At 43.6% G+C, this 22463-nt stretch overlaps 1 protein-coding gene and 1 pseudogene across 2 annotated transcripts in view; one reads left to right on the plus strand and one right to left on the minus strand.

The window, feature by feature from the left end:
• Nucleotides 1–7647: 7647 nt before the first annotated feature.
• On the plus strand, nucleotides 7648–9356 carry LOC124031251 (annotated as a pseudogene). Its single transcript, XR_006838099.1, has 2 exons — nucleotides 7648–8074; nucleotides 8582–9356. The product of XR_006838099.1 is annotated as a glutathione peroxidase 2-like (transcript).
• A 2029-nt stretch (nucleotides 9357–11385) lies between these two features.
• LOC124031250 (ubiquitin carboxyl-terminal hydrolase 4-like) overlaps nucleotides 11386–22463 on the minus strand; it is a 35156-nt gene continuing 24078 nt past the window's right edge. The window contains 10 exon segments of the mRNA XM_046342301.1: nucleotides 11386–13236; nucleotides 16268–16356; nucleotides 17663–17766; nucleotides 20321–20470; nucleotides 20606–20721; nucleotides 20860–20898; nucleotides 20900–20931; nucleotides 21135–21347; nucleotides 21584–21807; nucleotides 21980–22162. Of these exon segments, the coding sequence (XP_046198257.1) occupies nucleotides 13111–13236; nucleotides 16268–16356; nucleotides 17663–17766; nucleotides 20321–20470; nucleotides 20606–20721; nucleotides 20860–20898; nucleotides 20900–20931; nucleotides 21135–21347; nucleotides 21584–21807; nucleotides 21980–22162 (1276 nt within the window). The 3' untranslated portion in view covers nucleotides 11386–13110.

The following is a 22463-nucleotide window of genomic DNA, read 5'->3' on the forward strand; positions in this document are numbered from 1 at the left end:
TGATTTGATTACAATAGACAGAAAGCTTGCAGAAAATTAAAGATTATAAAACGACACATAAAAGCTTTTGTCTGCTTTCCTTATGGGAATTTAGAATAGTGTTTCAATCAAATATGTGACAAAGAGAGAAATTATTTTTGAAATTACATTTAACTCAGTAGCTTCATAAGTTCATTATGGCCAGTACCTCATCTTCTGACTGCTCCTGAGGCGGGGGGGGGGGGGGGCTTATAGAGGACAGGAGAGATAGTGGTAGTTATGTACCAGGACCTACCTGTTGAGAGTGGGCCTAGTTTTAGAGCTGGTGTCTTTGGCTACTGCGTTGAGGATCTCAGGGATGCCCTCTCCAGCTATCTCCTCCACTGCCTTCAGAACATCATCAGTGTGCTCCAGGTAAATATTACAGAGAGGAGGAGAAGGGAGCACAAACACCATGAACACTCTGAATAGTATTATTCACCTTATAGCCAGTGGGAGCATGGCAACCACAATAGCAGGAGGAGAGCTACAATACATGTGTACCTGGAAGTGATTGTGTAGCTCAGTTGGTAGAGCATGGCGCTTGTAACGCCAGAGTAGTGGGTTCGATCCCCGGGACCACCCATACGTAGAATGTATGCACACATGACTGTAAGTCGCTTTGGATAAAAGCGTCTGCTAAATGGCATATATTATTATTATTATCATATATTACAAGAGGGTTGGGTCTATCCAATAAAGTAAATTCCCATTTCCAGTGTCTGTGGTATACTGACACCTAATGGCCACCTTAATTCATTAACTGCTCTACATCATCCATGAATCCATGTGGGACACACACCTGAGGAGAGTTTGGAGAGTCTCGTTGTCTTTGGGTCGTCTTTGCTTCTCTCGGTCTCCGCTCGTAGTCACCAACTCCTGGCACAGGAACTGCCAGGCTAGGGTTGCTAGAGGCAGAGACTGTTATATACTGAACAGATCCTCATTGAAAATAAATGTAACTTTTCAGAATATCATTACATCTTCGGAATTGACTGGATTGAAATGGAATTGATTCTGATACAGTCCATTTTACTGTTGCATCAATCCTATAGACATTGATTTAGTGCGTGTATTACCAGTCTGCTCCCTGTTTGTAGCCTGGTGCCCTCCTCTCTCAGCCACAGTGGTGAGCAGCTGAGAGAGACACAGAGCTATGCTGAGGCTGGGCACTGTACTGCGGACGTTCAGGATGTACTTAAAGCTGTGTCTGAAGACCAGAGAGATAGGGGAGAACCGCTTTACCATACTTGTCACACACACAACACTGGCTGTGATCTGACAGGGAATGTTTCACCTCTCAATGGATGAGCTGGTCCAAGGTCAGTTCAGGCCCTCCCTCTTTCAGGCGGTCAGCCTGCAGTCCCAGAGCTCTCTTCAGCAGGCTATGGTGCTCTGGTTGGGAAAAACCAGACCTAACACACAATAGCTGCAGGCTTTTGTTGCAGATCACTAACACACCTGATTCCCATTTGTTGAATCAGGTGTGTTAGAGCTGGGCTGAAACAAAACAAGCCAACACCAACCTCTCCAGGACCACAGTTGCCAAACCCTGAGTAATTGTCATTTGATATTGTCCTGAAAGGCAGGAGTGTGCAGGTGGTGTTGTGTTGAAGTGTGACTGACCAGCTGAAGGTGGTGTGTAGGACCTGTAGGAGGAGCTGGTAGGCTGGGGACAGCAGCTGGTGCTCCTTCACATCAGGACCTGGGGTGTCCACCACCCCCTGGTTTTTAGACAGCAGAGTCTGCGCACAGCAGGAAAGACAGTCACAAAGGGGGACGACAACAATGAGCTAAATGTGTGCCGAGACACAAAAAAACATGAAGCGGTGTTTGTGTCTTGTGTACCTGGAAGTGATTGTGGCAGATTGTGGCACCACAATAAGTGTTGAATCTCAGCTCAGGAAAAAGTTGTAAAAACATAAATGTTCTTTCCCTTCTTTGGAATAGCAGTGGAGCTAGACACGGGAGCTCCCTCTGTACTCTCCCCATCAAAGTTGGCTAGAGGAGGAGCATAGCCAGGGATTTCTGAAACACAAAAGCTAGAATGGTCAAATTAACAGTCCATGGAATTCTCACATTTTCAAAGCATGTAATATTTAAACATTTTGATCAGAAAAATGTTGATCAAATTACATTTTAATTTCTTGTCCGTTGTTATAGTATTGTTTCAGTGCAGTATTGTACCTGCCAAAGTCCTGTCCAATAGAGTCTGGAGGTAGGTGATGTTCTGAAGACGAGTCACCACCTTCATTTTCGTCTTAGGGTCTTTCTGACTGCAGAATGCATTCACAACCTCTGTATACACACACATATACACACACACACACACACACACACACACACACACACACACACACACACACACACACACACACACACACACACACACACACACACACACACACACACACACACACACACACACACACACACACACACACACACACACACACACACAAGCAGGTGAGTTGAGTAAACACAGACAAACACAAACACATTGGTAAAACAGATGAGATCAGACTGAGCTAATTTGATTAGTGAGTCAAGTGTTGATAGATACAGTTGAAGTCTGAAGTTTACATACACTAAGGTTGGAGTCATTAAAACTCGTTTTTCAACCACTCCACAAATGTCTTGTTAACAAATTATAGTCTTGGCAAGTCGGTTAGGACATCTACTTTGTGCATGACACAAGTCATTTTTCCAACAATTGTTTACAGACAGATAATTTCACTTATAATTCACTGTATCACATTTCCAGTGGGTCAGAAGTTTACATACACTAAGTTGACTGTACCTTTAAACAGCTTGGAAAATTCCAGAAAATGATGTCATGGCTTTAGAAGCTTCTGATAGGCTAATTGACATCATTTGAGTCAATTGGAGGTGTACCTGTGGATGTATTTCAAGGCCTACCTTGAGGGACTGATGTACTTCACAAAATAGATGGCTTCATGAGGATGGAGAATTATGTGGATATATTGAAGCAACATCTCAAGACATCAGTTAAAGCTTGGTCGTAAATGGTTCTTCCAAATGAACAATGACCACAAGCATACTTCTGAAGATGTTGCAAAATGGCTTAAGGACAATAAAGTCATGGTATTGGAGTGGTCATCACAAAGCCCTGACCTCAATCCCATATAACTGAAAAAGTGTGTGCGAGCAAGGAGGCCTACAAACCTGACTCCGTTACACCAGCTCTGTCAGGAGGAATGGGCATAAATTCACCCAACTTATTGTGGGAAGCTTGTGGAAGGCTACCCGTAAACGTTTGACCCAAGTTCAACAATTTGAAGGCAATGTTACCAAATACTAATTGAGTGTATGTAAAGTTCTGACCCACTGGGAATGTGATGAAATAAATAAAAGCTGAAATAAATCATTCTCTCTACTACTATTCTGTCATTTCATATTCTTAAAATAAAGTGGTGATCCTAACTGACCTAAGACAAGGAATTTTTACTAGGATTAAATGTCAGAAATTGTGAAAAACTGAGTTTAAATGTATTTGGGTAAGGTGTATTTAAACTTCCGACTTCAACTGTAGATACAGGTGACATAAACATGAAAACACAGATACGGGTGGGAGAGGTGTGTAACATGAACATGGAAACATGAAGAGTGACTTATAGGTGTGACATGTAAGATAAGACAGATCCACAACCTCGCTCCGGGTTGGAGCGAGCGGTCGCATCCGCATTTCGCTCCGCAGGTAGTATAACTTTTTCATTACATTTCATTACATTTCATTATAGCACAACGGTTTGTTTTGTCTAATCTTAGCAATTTCTTCTTAGCTAGCTACATAGCCGTCTTTGTATCAAAGATAATTGCGTAATTATCGTATTTCGCCGTCCTAACGTAGTCTTCACTAGCCAGCTAGCTAACGTCCACCGATTAGCTGCACTGTAGAACTATTACACTCAACTGAACGACTTGATTAGTGTAGTGTTAGCTAGCTACATAGCTGTCTTTGCTGTCCTCGTATCCAAGATAATTGTGTAGTTTAGAGTGTGTAGTCTTAGAGTGATTATCTTAATTTACCGAGGTTAGCTAGCCAGCTATTTGTCGTCCTTAATGTAGGAGACTCTGCTAGCTAGCCAACAGCTAGCCAACAGCTAGCCGACAGCTAGCCAACAGCTAGCCAACGTCTACCGAATAGAACAACCCGGTCGCATTCCGCTTCGCTTCACAGGTGCTACACTGCTACTCCCACTGCTCTCTCTTCGTCCGCCCACGTGTTCTCGCACACCCCGAGAGCTTCTGGTCAGCGGGGTGGTGGCACCGGGATCCTCATCTCTCCCATGTGGTAATTCTCTCTTTCTCCCCTTACACATCTTTCTATCGCCTCCTTTGAATTCCATGCTATCACAGTTACCAGCCCTTTCAAGCTTAACAACCTTATCATTTATCGCCCTCCAGGTTCCCTCGGAGAGTTCATCAATGAGCTTGATGCCTTAATAAGCTCCTTTCCTGAGGACGGCTCACCTCTCACAGTTCTGGGCGACTTTAACCTCCCCACGTCTACCTTTGACTCATTCCTCTCTGCCTCCTTCTTTCCACTCCTCTCCTCTTTTGACCTCACCCTCTCACCTTCCCCCCCTACTCACAAGGCAGGCAATACGCTCGACCTCATCTTTACTAGATGCTGTTCTTCCACTAACCTCATTGCAACTCCCCTCCAAGTCTCCGATCACTACCTTGTATCCTTTTCCCTCTCGCTCTCATCCAACACTTCCCACACTGCCCCTACTCGGATGGTATCGCGCCGTCCCAACCTTCGCTCTCTCTCCCCCGCTACTCTCTCCTCTTCCATCCTATCATCTCTTCCCTCTGCTCAAACCTTCTCCAACCTATCTCCTGATTCTGCCTCCTCAACCCTCTCCTCCCTTTCTGCATCCTTTGACTCTCTATGCCCCCTATCCTCCAGGCCGGCTCGGTCCTCCCCTCCCGCTCCGTGGCTCGATGACTCATTGCGAGCTCACAGAACAGGGCTCCGGGCAGCCGAGCGGAAATGGAGGAAAACTCGCCTCCCTGCGGACCTGGCATCCTTTCACTCCCTCCTCTCTACATTTTCCTCCTCTGTCTCTGCTGCTAAAGCCACTTTCTACCACGCTAAATTCCAAGCATCTGCCTCTAACCCTAGGAAGCTCTTTGCCACCTTCTCCTCCCTCCTGAATCCTCCGCCCCCTCCCCCCCCTCCTCCCTCTCTGCAGATGACTTCGTCAACCATTTTGAAAAGAAGGTCGACGACATCCGATCCTCGTTTGCTAAGTCAAACGACACCGCTGGTTCTGCTCACACTGCCCTACCCTGTGCTCTGACCTCTTTCTCCCTCTCTCTCCAGATGAAATCTCGCGTCTTGTGACGGCCGGCCGCCCAACAACCTGCCCGCTTGACCCTATCCCCTCCTCTCTTCTCCAGACCATTTCCGGAGACCTTCTCCCTTACCTCACCTCGCTCATCAACTCATCCCTGACCGTTGGCTACGTCCCTTCCGTCTTCAAGAGAGCGAGAGTTGCACCCCTTCTGAAAAAACCTACACTCGATCCCTCCGATGTCAACAATTACAGACCAGTATCCCTTCTTTCTTTTCTCTCCAAAACTCTTGAACGTGCCGTCCTTGGCCAGCTCTCCCGCTATCTCTCTCTGAATGACCTTCTTGATCCAAATCAGTCAGGTTTCAAGACTAGTCATTCAACTGAGACTGCTCTCCTCTGTATCACGGAGGCGCTCCGCACTGCTAAAGCTAACTCTCTCTCCTCTGCTCTCATCCTTCTAGATCTATCGGCTGCCTTCGATACTGTGAACCATCAGATCCTCCTCTCCACCCTCTCCGAGTTGGGCATCTCCGGCGCGGCCCACGCTTGGATTGCGTCCTACCTGACAGGTCGCTCCTACCAGGTGGCGTGGCGAGAATCTGTCTCCTCACCACGCGCTCTCACCACTGGTGTCCCCCAGGGCTCTGTTCTTGGCCCTCTCCTATTCTCGCTATACACCAAGTCACTTGGCTCTGTCATAACCTCACATGGTCTCTCTTATCATTGCTATGCAGACGACACACAATTAATCTTCTCCTTTCCCCCTTCTGATGACCAGGTGGCGAATCGCATCTCTGCATGTCTGGCAGACATATCAGTGTGGATGACGGATCACCACCTCAAGCTGAACCTCGGCAAGACGGAGCTGCTCTTCCTCCCGGGGAAGGACTGCCCGTTCCATGATCTCGCCATCACGGTCGACAACTCCATTGTGTCCTCCTCCCAGAGCGCCAAGAACCTTGGCGTGATCCTGGACAACACCCTGTCGTTCTCAACTAACATCAAGGCGGTGGCCCGTTCCTGTAGGTTCATGCTCTACAACATCCGCAGAGTACGACCCTGCCTCACACAGGAAGCGGCGCAGGTCCTAATCCAGGCACTTGTCATCTCCCGTCTGGATTACTGCAACTCGCTGTTGGCTGGGCTCCCTGCCTGTGCCATTAAACCCCTTCAACTCATCCAGAACGCCGCAGCCCGTCTGGTGTTCAACCTTCCCAAGTTCTCTCACGTCACCCCGCTCCTCCGTTCTCTCCACTGGCTTCCAGTTGAAGCTCGCATCCGCTACAAGACCATGGTGCTTGCCTACGGAGCTGTGAGGGGAACGGCACCTCAGTACCTCCAGGCTCTGATCAGGCCCTACACCCAAACAAGGGCACTGCGTTCATCCACCTCTGGCCTGCTCGCCTCCCTACCACTGAGGAAGTACAGCTCCCGCTCAGCCCAGTCAAAACTGTTCGCTGCCCTGGCCCCCAATGGTGGAACAAACTCCCTCACGACGCCAGGACAGCGGAGTCAATCACCACCTTCCGGAGACACCTGAAACCCCACCTCTTTAAGGAATACCTAGGATAGGTTAAGTAATCCCTCTCACCCCACCCCCCCCTAAGTTTTAGATGCACTATTGTTAAGTGACTGTCCCACTGGATGTCATAAGGTGAATGGCACCAATTTGTAAGTCGCTCTGGATAAGAGCGTCTGCTAAATGACTTAAATGTAATGTAAATGTAAATATTGTGAAACCAGTGAAACTCTAGCTGTCTACTAGGTTTCTAACACAGAAAGAACAATGATACAGATATTTGACTGGGTATGTAAATGCGAAGCATCCGGTTGGCGTTTCCACTCACTACCAAATATGGTAGAGGGAACACTAATCCAAATATGGTAGTGAGAGGAAGCCCACTGTGGGCCGTGGGAGAAGATGGAACAGGTGGATTTTGACCGACATTCTGCAAATCTTCTCATCAATTAAACATTTTATCTCAATACAGTTTTCTTTTTCCAAAACTAGACTTCACCCTTTGCAAAGGTTTTTTAATATTTTTTAAATCGCGCTGTTTAGGAGTTATTGCACATGCGCACTTCACATAGTAGGCGTTCCCTAACGGAAATATGCAGATGTATATTAGAATGCGCCAAATAGGATATCGCTTGCGCGTGCTTGGCTCTGCCCGACCATCCTTGCTTGTTCTGCCCACTATGACTCATTTGCTCACATTGGAAACGACAAGCAGTGGTCTATCTTGGTTTTGTTATAACAATCTTTGTCTCTACTTTTGACGTCCAAGGGGTGTCATTATAATTTGTATCGTATTGTATTCTTCAAGTGTACATAGTTGTTTGTCCTGGATAACGCATACTCGTGCGATTTTAGTTCAAAATATCCCAATATTTCTAGACCCTAAAATGTTCATGAAGTACCTCCCATTTCCGTGTTGATACCTTGTATAAAAAGTCCAACAGAGCATTTTCGCAGACAGAAGCGGGGAGTGACATTTACCAGGCAAATGGCTGTATGTAAGATGTTCTACGACCTGACAGCAAAGCTCCTTACAGGAGAAGTGTTTAATTTCTCGTCTCTTCAGGGTAAAGTGGTGCTGATCGAGAATGTGGCGTCTCTCTGAGGCACGACCACCAGGGATTACACCCAGATGAATGAGCTCCATGAACGGTACGCCGACAAGGGGCTAGTGATTCTGGGGGTGCCCTGCAATCAGTTCGGACATCAGGTAAGAGGGAATGCATTTTCTTATAATTCTAAATATGGGCTAATGTCACTGTATTCTTTCTCATCATAGCCTCCCCCATCCAGTTTTAGAAAATGTAAGCTAATTTAGGACTAAACCATTTATATACAATTTTAAAACTCATTCTATGTTGAGAACAGCAAAAACAAGTTAAAAATGACCCAGCCATTATCACTTTGGTTGCTGTAGCAAAGGCAATTTTATAAGTAATTTCACGCAATTCTACTAATTTTGCCATCGGCTGGGAAAAAATACCAAGGTTGGGCTTCAGTGTCCTTATACTGTATATAGCTATAGGCCTAGTCTCGATTCCTAATGAAGGGGAAGGGCGCTATCAATTATGAAATTAGATGGTGTCCATCCAATTTGAGGATTCTAGCTATGGCTTTTGACAATGGACTCACCTTGATATTAGGCCACTTTTGAGATCAAACATCTAACACATTTTCTTCTGTACATGTTACATATTCTTCCCATCTACTCCTGCAGGAGAACTGCAAGAACGAAGAGATCCTGATGTCCTTAAAGTATGTCCGTCCGGGAAATGGCTTTGAGCCGAAGTTCCAGCTCCTTGAGAAAGTGGATGTGAATGGGAAGGACGCCCACCCGCTGTTTGTGTACCTCAAGGAGAAGTTGCCATTCCCAAGTGACGAGCCCATGGCCTTAATGAATGACCCCAAGTGCATCATCTGGAGTCCAGTCTGCAGGACTGACATCTCCTGGAACTTTGAGAAGTTCCTCATTGGGCCAACTGGAGAGCCATTCAAGCGTTATGGCAGGAGATTCCTTACCAGCAACATTGAGGGTGACATCAAGGAGCTTCTCAATACGGCTAACTAAACCGTCCATGTTGGCCACACAGAAGCAATGGTGGGGAGTGGAAATCATGTCAATGACTTGTAATGGCTTTTCAAATGATTAAGTATTGTCACACTTTGGGACATGTGCTTGGCCATAACTTAAAAAATAAACAACTTTCAACAGCTCCCCATTCAACAAATACTTCCTCCATACAAGATTAGCTTCTGTGTGACAGCAGCACACCCATTATCTTTTCAAATCATGTGCCGTGCTCTCATATGCAAAAAGCTGCTGTGTTCTGAACTTTTATTAAATGAAGGCATCCATTGAAACCAAGCCTTTTGTGAGAGGGATGTCTGATGAAATGTAAAAGACTTAACATAACAGTTGCCTTTGGCCTATGTAAAGCACGACTGTGTTTCAAGAAGTGTAAGAAGTTGGCATAATAAATGATTTTCCCCTTTGTGTTGTCTGTCTTAGTCTTTTACAGGAGTTTCATGTGATTAATGCTCAGGTCAAATGTGAGTGTGGCATGAGCAAAAATGTGCTGTTGCCCTTAGATGAGGATCTTTGGTCAGTTAATATTTTCCCCACTTGGTGTTAAGGTAAGGATTGGGGGAGGGGAAGCTGCTGGTACTCGATGTGCACCTGAGCCAAAAAGGCTGAAAGAGAATGGATTTTTTTTCTCAGAATAGCCAGGCGAGGAAGTGCAAGTCATTCTGACAGGCAAAATTTGGTTATTCAGGTTCTCAGGTGAATGCCATTCTGAATCATTGAGGCTGACCTATAAGTAGGTCAATGAATCATAGCAGGATTACCTCGCCAGTTCCCATCTGGAACACAACCAAAAGTTTACCAGTGTGGTTGTGTGAACAGGCAGTAGATTGTGAACTTTATTTTTGAGAATTTATAGCACCGTTTGAGTGGGGGGGGGATTTAAATGATCTGAGGGAGGAAATAGCCTGATATTAAAATGTGTCATTTAGCAGATGTTCTTAACCAGTGCATCTTAGTTAGCACATTAATCTTAAAATAGCTAGGTGAGACAACCACATACCACTGTAAGGAAGGCTTTCCTGAAAGATGTTTATTTGCTTAGATGCTTTGAATGCCATTTGTTTAGCTCATTTGACGACTCCAGGAAGTTGTGTAAAAAACACCAAGGAAATGGATGCAATTTCAGGTTGCATCACATTATTGCCTAAGGATATGGTGAATAACAGTGTGTACTCACGCAATACACTTTAAGCAAGAATGTCTAATGTGATGGAATAGCTGTTTTCTTCCAATTCCTACTGTTCTGAAAAGCAACTTGTCCAAACAAGACATCCTTTTAGGCTTCCAGTCTTTATTGTATTTTCATTCCAAATAATTCTCCAATAAAAATGTATATTGCAGATATTGGCAATATGATTATTAGAACAGTTATGTTCCTATTTTTTAAATAGTGTGATTATTACAGTGGCCATGAGCCAGTACCCTGCCCTGAACCTTAGTAACATGTTACTAGCTGGCTACAACCCGGTACTCTTCCCTGCACCTTAAGAGACTGCTTCCCTAAGTACATAGTAATTTAACACGGGTCACTTTAATAATATTTACATACTGTATTATAGTCATGGCCCATTCTATATAACTACTGCTGTACACATCGTTTCCATTCATATACTGTTGATACGGTCTATACACCATATGATATATATATTTATATTCCGGACTCTGACATTGCTCGTTATTTTTCTTAATTGTACTTTTTTGGATTATCATTTTGATGCACCTTCGGTAACATCTGCAAATTTGTGTATGGGAACAAACTTTGATTTGATATTTAGATCTATTCAAGATATTTGACATCAAATTGAAGCTCAAAAGGCTAAGTTTCTCATGAGGATTGTAAAGAAAATCAACTTTAAAATCCAATCTGTTTTGGACAGCTGGATGTCTTTTTCATTTGCTATAGAATAATAATAATTACAGATATATAAAGAGTTTCTATTCATTGGCATAAATATGGTTATATTAATCATGTAATCATTTTAGGAGGGCATAATCAGAAATGGACTGACCAGCAAGTATGACATCTGCAATCCCAAAGACATTTACATGCTGTTGTGCCACATAAAAAAAACAAGACAAATGCCACTGAGCTAGAAATGATCTTACGGGAAATTGATCCATGAAGTAGTTACTGGCAGAGCCATATACTGTACAGCTCCGTATGAATCTTTACAAGACACTTGGCGACATAGAGAAATATTACGGTCAGGGTGTTGAATCTGGGTAACTGGTATCAGAGACACTGGTTCCTGCCATCATGTATTGTGTTGCCACCACTAGCCCTCACAAGCTGAACAGCTACTACTGAAGACTACTACTACTCAATGGGACACATTTAAGTGTCAGTTAAGAATATAGAGCTACGTAGCAACAGTCCAACATACAAGCAGACCGATTTGTAGGAGTCCTTGTTCCATCCATTGATGAACAAACTGTCATGTCACCAACATATTTTATTTAACAGCTGATTGGTTCTCTGAAAGTCCATTGTTGGGAGAACACAGATGCCTGCAGTCCTAAACACACTGAGGACCCCTTTAAGTTATTGCTGTCCAAATTCTATTTAACGGATAGGAGCCTTGTGAACAGCAACCATTTCAAGTTTCATAAATTTAGCACCTTTCATACACATCACATTTTGCATCACGCAGTGTGCTTTTAAGAATAAACAAAAGCAATTTCAATGCAGGACCGTAATACCATACAGGACAGGTAGTCTAAGGATAAGTCATAGCGGGGCAGTCGAGGAGGTCCATTCAGTCAGCAATCAAATTATCTTCTAAACTACAGCAATATTATCCAGAAATGTACGAATGGTCAGGGCCTCACCACGTCATAGATATTTAAAATTTCATGTGTGACTAAAGTAAAACTAAAAGTGCCTCCTTTTTAAACAGGTTGCAGGATTAAAAGGCCGCTGTTGCTTTTGTATGACGAGGGGACACATCACACCTTTATCAGGATGAGACTTCTCAGAGAAAAAGGGGTACCCTTCCCACAATATTTATTTGTACAGTGAAGCAAACATTTGTACATTTGGCTCTCTGTTCCAGTAAATACTACACTTTTGACTACTTTAACACCCTATAAGTGAATTTGTGCACTTGTGGAGAAAAAAAAAAACTAGACCGAGTGCTTTCATTTCTAAATGATTAAACAGATGTACGAAATATGCCTGTCATTCTGTACTGTCGCCTCATGAAACATTTGATCTCAAATCCAAAATGCTGGAAAATAGAGCAAATGTACATATTTTAGCTTCACTGTCCAAATAAATACAGAGGGCAGTGTATGAATGAGAGTTAGCATGCTGGGCTTCATAAAGAGCAGGCGCTAAGGTCTGACTGAACTCGTGTCTATGAAAATAAATAGCCTCTGCCACAGCTTACATCAAGGCCCAGTAAACAGGACCTTGATCAATTAAACACAGGACCTGCAAGCCAACCCAGAGAAAGACTAAAATGAGAGGGCCTGAGTGTGTTTGTTTCTGTGAGTGTGTAGAGGGAACACATCCAGTGTGACTTTCTAACTGGATCCATTCACAGGAGGTAGAAGGTCACAGGATCCACCGGTGTCATGTGTTGAATTGTGTGCATATCTCAATGTTAAATACAACTTTGCATAAATTCACCCTGCACTGGAGCGTTATCATCAAAGATACCACTCAGAGACAACTCAAGGACAGGTTTCTCTTTCCCTCAATCCGTCAGTGAAGTTGGTACAGTTCTTTACGATGTACAATTTGGAACACTTTGGTAAAAACAAGATTCTCATTTGGCTTTTTTTATTTTGTACTTTTCTAGTGGGTAACAGAAAAGTTTGTGTTAATAATACCTATGCATTTTAGGGTACAACTAACATTCTGTTTGTCCAGTGAGAGGATTCTTTGCCTTCTATTCCCCTTATTTTTTCCAAACGAGTAAACTAGGTTTCATACATCAGCAGGCCACCAGCTCTGGGAGGGAGTCGAGGGTCACGCATCCAACAAGGCTTTTGGCTCTTTGTGACGATGTATGAGCAAAATAAAACACAGGGCTTGGGGGAGTTAATAATATCGACTGAGAAGTCTTATGTCACTGAAGTAGCTTGGTGTGTGCATCAAAGTATCTCTTTTGTCATTATTTTCTGCTTCAGTGCATGTCCCTGAGCATCAGCGCTGCTCAGTTGGTATCCATGTGATCGGCTGCTTCAGCGGTGGCACCCCCCAGAGAGGCAGAGGGCGGAGGCTTGGCAGGGACGTCGCCCGCGTCTCTGCGTTGGTAAAATAGCACGTAGGCTGCTTTTGTCTGTGGAGGGGAGAGGTGGAGATAGTGTTACACTGTAGCAACACTGACAACACCAAAGGACAGGAAGTCAATGGGAGCTTTCATCACTGCTGACGTTATTCATTAATAGACACGGGACACATGGAACAACAGACTGAGCATAACAAACATTATCAACACCTTCCTAATATTGGGATGTGTCAAGTTGGCTGGATGTCCATTGTATGGTGGACCATTCTTGATACACATGGGAAACTGTTGAGCATGAAAAACATAGCAGAGTTACAGTTCTTGACAAACCAGTGTGCCTGGCACCTACTACCACACCCTGTTCTTCTTCCGATGGCATTGAGGAGTACACCACATCAGTCATTGGGTTTATCAATAAGTGCATCGAGGACGTCGTGCCCACAGAGACTGTATGTACATACCTCAACCAGAAGCCATGGATTACAGGCAACATTCTCACTGAGCTAAAGGGTAGAGCTGCCGCTTTCAAGGTGCAGGACTCTAACCCAGAAGCATATAAGAAATCCTGCAATGCCCTCCGACGAACCATCAAACAGGCGAAGCATCAATACAGAGCTAAGATTGAATCGTACTACACCGGCTCCGACGCTCGTCTTATGTGGCAGTGCTTGCAAACTATTACAGACTACAAAGCGAAGCACAGCCGTGAGCTGCCCAGTGACACAAGCCTACCAGAGAAGCTAAATAACTTCTATGCTCGCTTCGAGGCAAGTAGCACTGAAACATGCATGAGAGCATTAGCTGTTCTGGTCGACTGTGTGATTATGCTCTCCGTAGCCGATGTGAGTAAGACCTTTAAACAGGTCAACATACACAAGGCTGCGGGGCCAGACAGATTATCAGGACATGTGCTCCGGGCATGTGTCTTCACTGACATTTTCAACATCTCCCTGATTGAGTCTGTAATACCAACATGTTTCAAGCAGACCACCATAGTATAGTCCCTGTGCCCAAGAACACGAAGGCAACCTGCCTAAATCACTATAGACCTGTAGCACTCACATCCATGAAGTGCTTTGAAAGGCTGGTCATGGCTCACTCACTCACTATCAACACTATTATCCCAGAAACTCTAGACCCTCTCCAATTTGCATACCGCCCAAACAGATCCACAGATGATGCAATCTCTATTGCACTCCACACTGCCCTTTTCCACCTGGACAAAAGGAACACTTATGTGAGAATGCTATTCATTGACAACAGCTCAGCATTCAACACCATGGTGCCCTCAAAGCTCATCACTAAGCCAAGGATCCTGGGACTAAACACCTCCCACTGCAACTGGATCCTGGACTTCCTGGCGGGCCGCCCCCCCAGGTGGTGAGGGTAGGTAGCAACACATCTGCCACACTGATCATCAACACTGGAGCCCCTCAGGGGTGCGTGCTCAGTCTGCTCCTGTACTCTCTGTTCACCCACAACTGCATGGCCAGGCACAACTCCAATAGCATCATTAGGTTTGCAGACGACACAACAGTGGTTGGCCTGATCACAGACAACAACGAGACCGCCTATAGGGAGGAGGTCAGAGACCTGGCCGGGTGGTGCCAGAATAACAACCTATCCCTCAGCGTAACCAAGACTAAGGAGATGATTGTGGAGCAGGAAATGGAGGACCAAGCACGCCCCCATTCTCATCGACGGGGCTGTAGTGGAGCAGGTTGAGAGCTTCAAGTTTCTTGGTGTCTACATCACCAACGAACTAGAATGGTCCAAACACACCAAGACAGTCATGAAGAGGTCACAACAAAGCCTATTCCCCTCAGGAAACTAAAAAGATTTGACATGGGTCCTCAGAACCTCAAAAGATTCTACAGCTGCAAAACTGGTTGTATCACTGCCTGGTACGGTAACTGCTCGGCCTCCGACAGCAAGGCACTACAGAGGGTAGTGCGTACGGCCGAGTACATCACTGGGGCTAAGCTGCCTGCCATCTAGGACCTCTACACCAGGCGGTGTCAGAGGAAGGCCCTAAAAATTGTCAAAGACCCCACCACCCCAGTCAGACTGTTCTCTCTACTATCTCATGGCAAGTGGTACAGGAGTGCAAAGTCTAGGACAAAAAGGCTTCTCAACAGATTTGACCACCAAGCCATAAGACTCCTGAACAGGTAATCAAATGGCTACCCGGACTATTTGCATTGCCTGCACCCCAACAACCCCTCTTTTATGCTGCTGCTGCTACTCTGTTTATCATATATGCATAGTCACTTTAACTTTACATTCAATTATCCCAACCAACCAGTGACCCCGCACATTGGCTAACCGGGCTATCTGCATTGTGTCCCGCCACCCACCACCTGCCAAACCCCTCTTTTATGCTACTGCTACTCTCTGGTTATCATGACTGTAAGTCGCTTTGGATAAAAGCGTCTGCTAAATGGCATATATTATTATTATTATTATATATGCTGTCACTTTAACCATATCTACATGTACATACTACCTCAATTAGCCCGACTAACCGGTGCCTGTATATAGCCTCGCTACTGTTATTTTTCACAGTCTTTTTATTTCTTTACATACCTATTGTTCATCTAATACCTTCTTTAAAAAAAATAATAATTGCACTGTTGGTTGGAGCCTGTAAGTAAGCATTTCACTGTAAGGTCTACTACACCTGTTGTATTCAGAGCACATGGCAAATAAACTTTGATTAATTTGATTTGATTCAAAGGCACTTTATATTTTGTCTTGCCCATTCGCCCTCAATTGCACACTTACACAAGCCATGCCTCAATGCTTAAAAAAAAAACTTTCTTTAACCTCTCTCCTCACCTTCATCTACACTGATTAAAGTGGATTTAACAAGTGGCATCAATAAGGGATCATAGCTTTCACCTGGATTTACCTGGTCAGTCTGTCATGGAAAGATAAGGTGTTCTTAATGTTTTGTATACTCTGTGTATAGCTTTCGGGTAATAACGAGTCCCACGTCATAGAAATGTATATACATAATCACATTTTCTAAAAAAACATATAGAGTTACACATGAAAGTAAGGGTTGAGGTGGCTCACTCACCACAATCTGATCCTCTGAGGCAGCTGAGACACTGCTGTCATCAAAGTAATGCCACTTCCCATCAGCTTTGTTCTTGCCGTAGGCTGTGTCTGCAGGTAAAAGATATTGGAGGAACATTATAAAACTATGGTCATGGTGGACTAAAGTTGAGCTAGGATGACTATCTGATGAACTGGTTTCCACTAGCAGGCCTGGTTAGTCACCAAACAAGAGCTTGGCTAAAACACACAAAAAGGTTTGAGCAAATCGAAATTGACATCAAAGTTGACAGTGAGTAAGTGGGAACCAACAGTCTAATTAAATACTGCTGATTATAAGCTCAGTTTCCTTAGAGAAAAGGCATAAGCCAGACACCTTATCTGTTATCATACATTCTACATAGTTGGCCTGCTTCAGGTTACCAGGTACAAAAACAAATACCTATGTTAGCAGATAGTAGTATTCAAATAACAGGAACAGAGTGAATATAAAAAGAACAATGGCCTCCGATCAACTGCAGTTAAACCTGCCTTTCAGCAAACTGTTCCCTGTTTTCCCAGCAGTGCAGAGCGATTAACTCCAATTTCGGTAATTTTAGTTTTAAACCACTAAAAACATTTAAATCATTTTTTTCTTTCTATGAGTTCAATTCACAATTTCTCCAGATATGAATCAGATCAAGCCCAAACTGTGCGATGTAGTATGGAGTTGTAGTTTCCAACCGGCCAATATTCTACATAGTTTAGCGCAGAAAACATGGTAATTAACTACAATGACTATCCGCCTACTTGTTCGTCTATGGACAGACAAAGAGAAGAGACAGAACACATGCGATCGAGAGGGGTAGAAAGCAGTTGCTTTGCAAGGCATCTACCTGGAGATACATTATCTAAGTGATCAATAGATGGTATTCATAAAAGTATGCCTTATTTACTTTGAAGAACTAATAAAATTGTGATTTTTGTCAGCTCTATAGAGATGAGGTGACTTGGAATTAAATAAAGTAATTAAACAAAACAAATGGGAAATACACAACTGAAATAGAATGTGACTTAATGATGGTTAATAAGTGATAAACAGTAATAGGCAGTCACTACCATCATGGGACTTTTATTAATTGTTTTATTCTGTGTTACAGCACTTAAATGCACTAAGCATTATGTGGGTTAATGCTGAACAAAATTGAAACAGAAATGTGATTTTTTTAAATAATCGAATCTGAACCAACCTCAAAAAGCACCAACTGCTTCACACTATTTCCCAGGTAAACAGAAATTTAAAATGTAACAAAGTGAGAGCGGACTGTGTCATTAATGTGGGTGGGGTAGGGTGTGTGTATTGTGTATCTCATTATCTAGGTCTGCAATAAGGATGGACCTGACCAGGGTGTTGCTAGCAGAGGCAAACATTACTCACAGTGGCCTCCTCCCATTCCTCCATAGTGGTTGGAGACTGCTATGAGGTCATAAACATAGGGGCCGGCCTTGGGGTCACACACAAACTCAGACATGTTCAGGTCCCTGTGTGGAGAGAGAAGACATGTCATCCACAAAACCTGCCTTTTACACCCATATACAATAACTGACAGCTAGAAACATAAGCACGGGGCTGTACAGAAATACATTTTTTATTATATCAAATGTGATTAGTATTGGACATGTCATCAGCACTGAGCCGAGTGTGGGGGGGATGATGGTCAGCCAGAAGAACAGCTGATATGATGGTGAGAGGGGTGAGGTACAACAGATGGCTCTGTCGGTCTCAAAACTCCTCAGTAAGCATGAGTCAGGTTCTTGGACGCAGCAGTGGTTGTCTATGTCAGCAACATTTAGTTCTACAGCTTGCTGGATAATGTGACTCAGTAGGGGTCAGTGAACACAGGGAGGCTCCCAGGCATTCAGCGAGACAACCTCCACACAGGTTGCTTTTATACCACGGCACAGCATTCCACTGGCTTCATGTCACCACCTGGGGAATAACTTGGGTATTCTGCAAATGGAAAATATTTTTTTTTTAATGGTTTAGTTGAAAGGCCCTTTTTGTGATTGTGAAATTCCCCTGTGAGCAGTTATTACCGGATAGCATATGGTTATAATTATCTTTGTCTGTTGGAGTGTGACGTCAATCTCCCTGACAGTTTAGACACACTTCACAAATATGTGACCATGATTTCCTCAAAATGGACAAAGACATTTTTCTGACATATCTAGCAAACCAGCACCCTCTAGTGTAAAGGCTGTCAATACCATGGGTCCATAAAAGTTTACTACAAAATCAAAAGGATGCTTTCATAACTTCACCTCTTAAAGTACAAAGAATAAAGAGCACAGACAATGTCCCTTCTTAATGTGAAGAATTGATGAATAAGAGTGGTTTAAAAATCAACAAATTATCACTAAATCTAAAACAAATGTGGTCCAAAGAACAGAAAATACAAGAGAGACTATATAGGTGTCCATTTTGATAATATACCTGTTGATCCACCCAGTACAATACGCATTCTTGGTGTTTTGATTGATGAATTGTCATGGAAACACAAAGACAACCTCCAAGATCATCAAAAATGCCAGAATACTTGGCAAAATTAGATATCTCAAACAGAAGCACTTCTCTGTCTCTATTACATAATGATCTCCCCGTTCATCAGTTACTTAACATTATATGGGCCAGCACGCCATACCAAACTACTATCAATCTGTCACCTGCAGAAACACTCTGTAAGAATAATAACACCTGCCGGTTTTAGAGACCATTCTAGGGAAGGGCATTTTACCTTTTTTGACTGTTCGAGTACAGGGCCGATTTTTTAATAATTGGAAAAAAACTAAAACATGTATAACGGAATAAAATAGCGCAAAGTGATTTGGATCTCAGGTCTGGAATAGATTTTCTCAAAGAGTGATCATTTGAAACGACAAGATGAAAGAAATTTGTCAGGGTTACAAACCAAAATCGGTCTTCTTTGCGATATACAGACATTCAGTTGAGTTTATTATGCCTGTTCCTTGGAATTTCTAAACAATTCTACATTGAACATGGCATAGGAATGAATTATGGCCAGGACATCTGCTTGGTGAGTAGGCCCAGGCTTAATGATTCTGATGAAAATATGCTTAGTCTTTATCAAACTAATGTTTTTGATTATTTTTATTGTGGAACCTTAATTTTTAGGGGGGGATGCAATTATTCCAAACTGATACAATCATAATTCATCCCCATGTTGGAACACATATTTCCCCACTTCAGTCAACCAGTCCATTTTGAATTTGTGATAAAACTGTCATAATTTGGCAAGGAATGTAGCTTGTGTATCCCATCAGTTTGATACATTTTTATAGGCATTTATTTTGTGTAAGCGCACACAGCACGCATGTGTAGGCAGCATTCGGAACACAATTGAGTGAGTCGGACATGGAGGGGAAAGGGAATATAGGGAGCAGAACTTTGAGATGCTTGGCTTACTTTTTGTTGTGTCCCGCAAACAGCACATGTACAAATGGAACACTAGAGTCAAAGTATATTAAAGTTGTCTTCAAGACAACATTGACAAAATAGGTTCAGTATTTTTCTTTTTTATATCTGGTAAAGACTGAGTTTTGACTAGGTTTGAATACTCAATTACTCATGCCCCTCCCTAGACCATACTGCACATGACTTTAAAAACAAAAAGAGAACTCCTGAATATTTAGAAAATTAATTCGTTAAAAAGTTGCTCCATTTTTTTTTACGGCTCTTTAAAAATCAGTTTTACCCTCTTTCTTCTAATTCACCACCACATATAAATTCAATAAGTACTCAACAAGAAACAGACATCTACGTCACCCACATTCACGAACAACCAATTCTGAATTACCTACAGAGGCTCTATGATCTGGCACTCACTCCCAACTGATTTTGCCAAGCTATCCCGTCATTGTTAGATTTTTTTTTAAAGAGGGACATACTGTACATCACAGTTCTACATCCCCAGTAGCTGGAGTTTTACTGTTACTAACTATTTCTATGTGTGCAAATAAACTAAACTAAAAGAGGACATGTATCTATCAGAACCTCTTGGCATAGAGCTGCCTGTACCTGACAGGGAAGTCCACCACAGTGTCCAGCTTGTCCCTCCAGCAGCGGTTGTATGAGAAACGCTTTAGGTGGACCACCAGGATGCGAGGCAACGACCACAAGTCAAACTTCTTTGTGGCTTGTTGGTGCTTCTTACAGGTGGGGCAATACCTGTTAGGACAAGGTGAGGCATCGTTGATATCAGAGAAATAGACAGAAACACAGAAAACAACATTAAAAAGTAGTGGTTTCAATGATTTAGCGAGTAGAGTAATGAAGGCCTGTTTCTCTTGCGCCTGGTCTCACCATGGGTCATGCTCTCCTAGCGTCTCCATGGTGGTGAAGAGCTCCATGCATTCCCTCAGAGCCACTGTGGCTTTCTTCTTCTGGGCCTGCAGCATGCTCTCGTGCTTCTCATAGGCCTACAGTACACACAGAGGATAGAGGACTGAGTCACACAGACAGATACACACTGTATAGACATAGACTGGCATCCACATTTTGACATTAATAAAAGGGCTTTAGGTCATCCTAATCAAGTCAACTGAAACTGTACTGACCTCTGCTTCCTGATCGTCGTAACACAGTTTCTTTGTGTCCTGAGTCCCAGTCAATCGCCACTGTGGAATGTGCTATGGAGGAGATTAGGAAGTTTGGTCAGCCCTCAACACACATCGAAAGACAGTTTTCTAATGGCAACTCAACAAACATATTTTAACCACATGCCTTTAACTATAAACATTGCGAAAAAAGTTTAAAACATGTATTTCAAGACATTTTCTCCTCTTGTAACTGGTCAAAACACTGAAAACCAGAGGTGAGACTGAACACTAACTATTGAGTTTTAGGAAGTTTCCGTCACAAGGCAGTGGACTGATGTTGGCCGTTCCGTAGGAGTTGACCATGCTGAAGGAGAAGAGTTTGGGCGGGGTGCTGGAGCACTGTTTGGTTTTAGGGCCATTCTCCAGGTCTGAGGCTTCCTCCTCCTCCCCCGACTGTCCGTTCTCTGGCTCTGGGCTCACCTGGTGATCCATGGCCTCCTCCTCACCTGGAACCAACACACACACACACACACACACACGTCTGAAATCCCAATATCAGATTCACACAAGCCATGTCAGCCCGTGGCAATGAAATATTGCACTTCTACATGAATGCAAAACTAAAATAAGCTTAGTACACAATTTATCATGGGATAATAAAGAAACCAATAGGTGTACGAGATGTAAATAACTGTGCTGCCTTTACTGCTGCTGGAGCACTCTGATCCATGTTGTTGCTTACCCTCACACACACCATTCCCGTTGGACCTGTTGGAGGTCCCGGAGTGGTTGCTGCCGTTGCTGGAGCTGCAGGACGCCCCTTCTGACAGGGGGCTACCACTCCCTGCAGTGTTGTGATTGGAGGATGATGCGGAGCACTCAGCTGCCAGGCTGCAGCTGGCCGAGGAGGCAGAGGCATTCACCCTCCCCTCACTGGTGGAGCTCTGAGCGCGATTCACGTAGCGCCTGGAACGGGAAAACAGTGGGTAAATATCGCATGTTAACCTTTTGCAACGTGCTATTCCCACATTTAGCACACTAAGTACATGTTCAATATCTCAAGTCTATGTGCTGCATACTGTACATATGAGCAGAAGTGGAAACAAAAAGCAGGCCCACAGACAGACAGCGTACCCACCCGATCCTCTCCAGCACCTTCTCGTAGAGCATGTCAGCAGCCAGGTTCTGCCGGGGAACAGTGATGAGGAGGGGCTGGCCGAACAGCATGGTTCCCGTGGAGCCGCCTGTGTGTTTGGAGTGGCGCTCTCTGAAGTACACAGGCAGGTTCATCCTCTCCCTGTCCTCCTCCGCCACCTCATACCTGGACCACAAACATGGAGAATGATACAGTAGCACACTTAGGGTGTTCCGTTTTTATGATTTTAATACATTTCGCATCTGTGGTGGATACTGTACAGTGCCTCCAGAAAGTATTCATACCTCTAGACGTATTCCACATTTTGTTGTGTTACAGCCTGAATTCAAAATGGATAAAAACACATTTGTCACCCATCTACACACCATACCCCATAATGACAAAGCACAAATGTTTAGGAAAAATTGGGCAAATTTATTGAAAATGAAATACAGAAATATCGAATTTACTTAAGTATTCACACCTC

This window comes from Oncorhynchus gorbuscha, linkage group LG03, assembly GCF_021184085.1.
Source record: "Oncorhynchus gorbuscha isolate QuinsamMale2020 ecotype Even-year linkage group LG03, OgorEven_v1.0, whole genome shotgun sequence".
Taxonomy (NCBI): domain Eukaryota; kingdom Metazoa; phylum Chordata; class Actinopteri; order Salmoniformes; family Salmonidae; genus Oncorhynchus; species Oncorhynchus gorbuscha.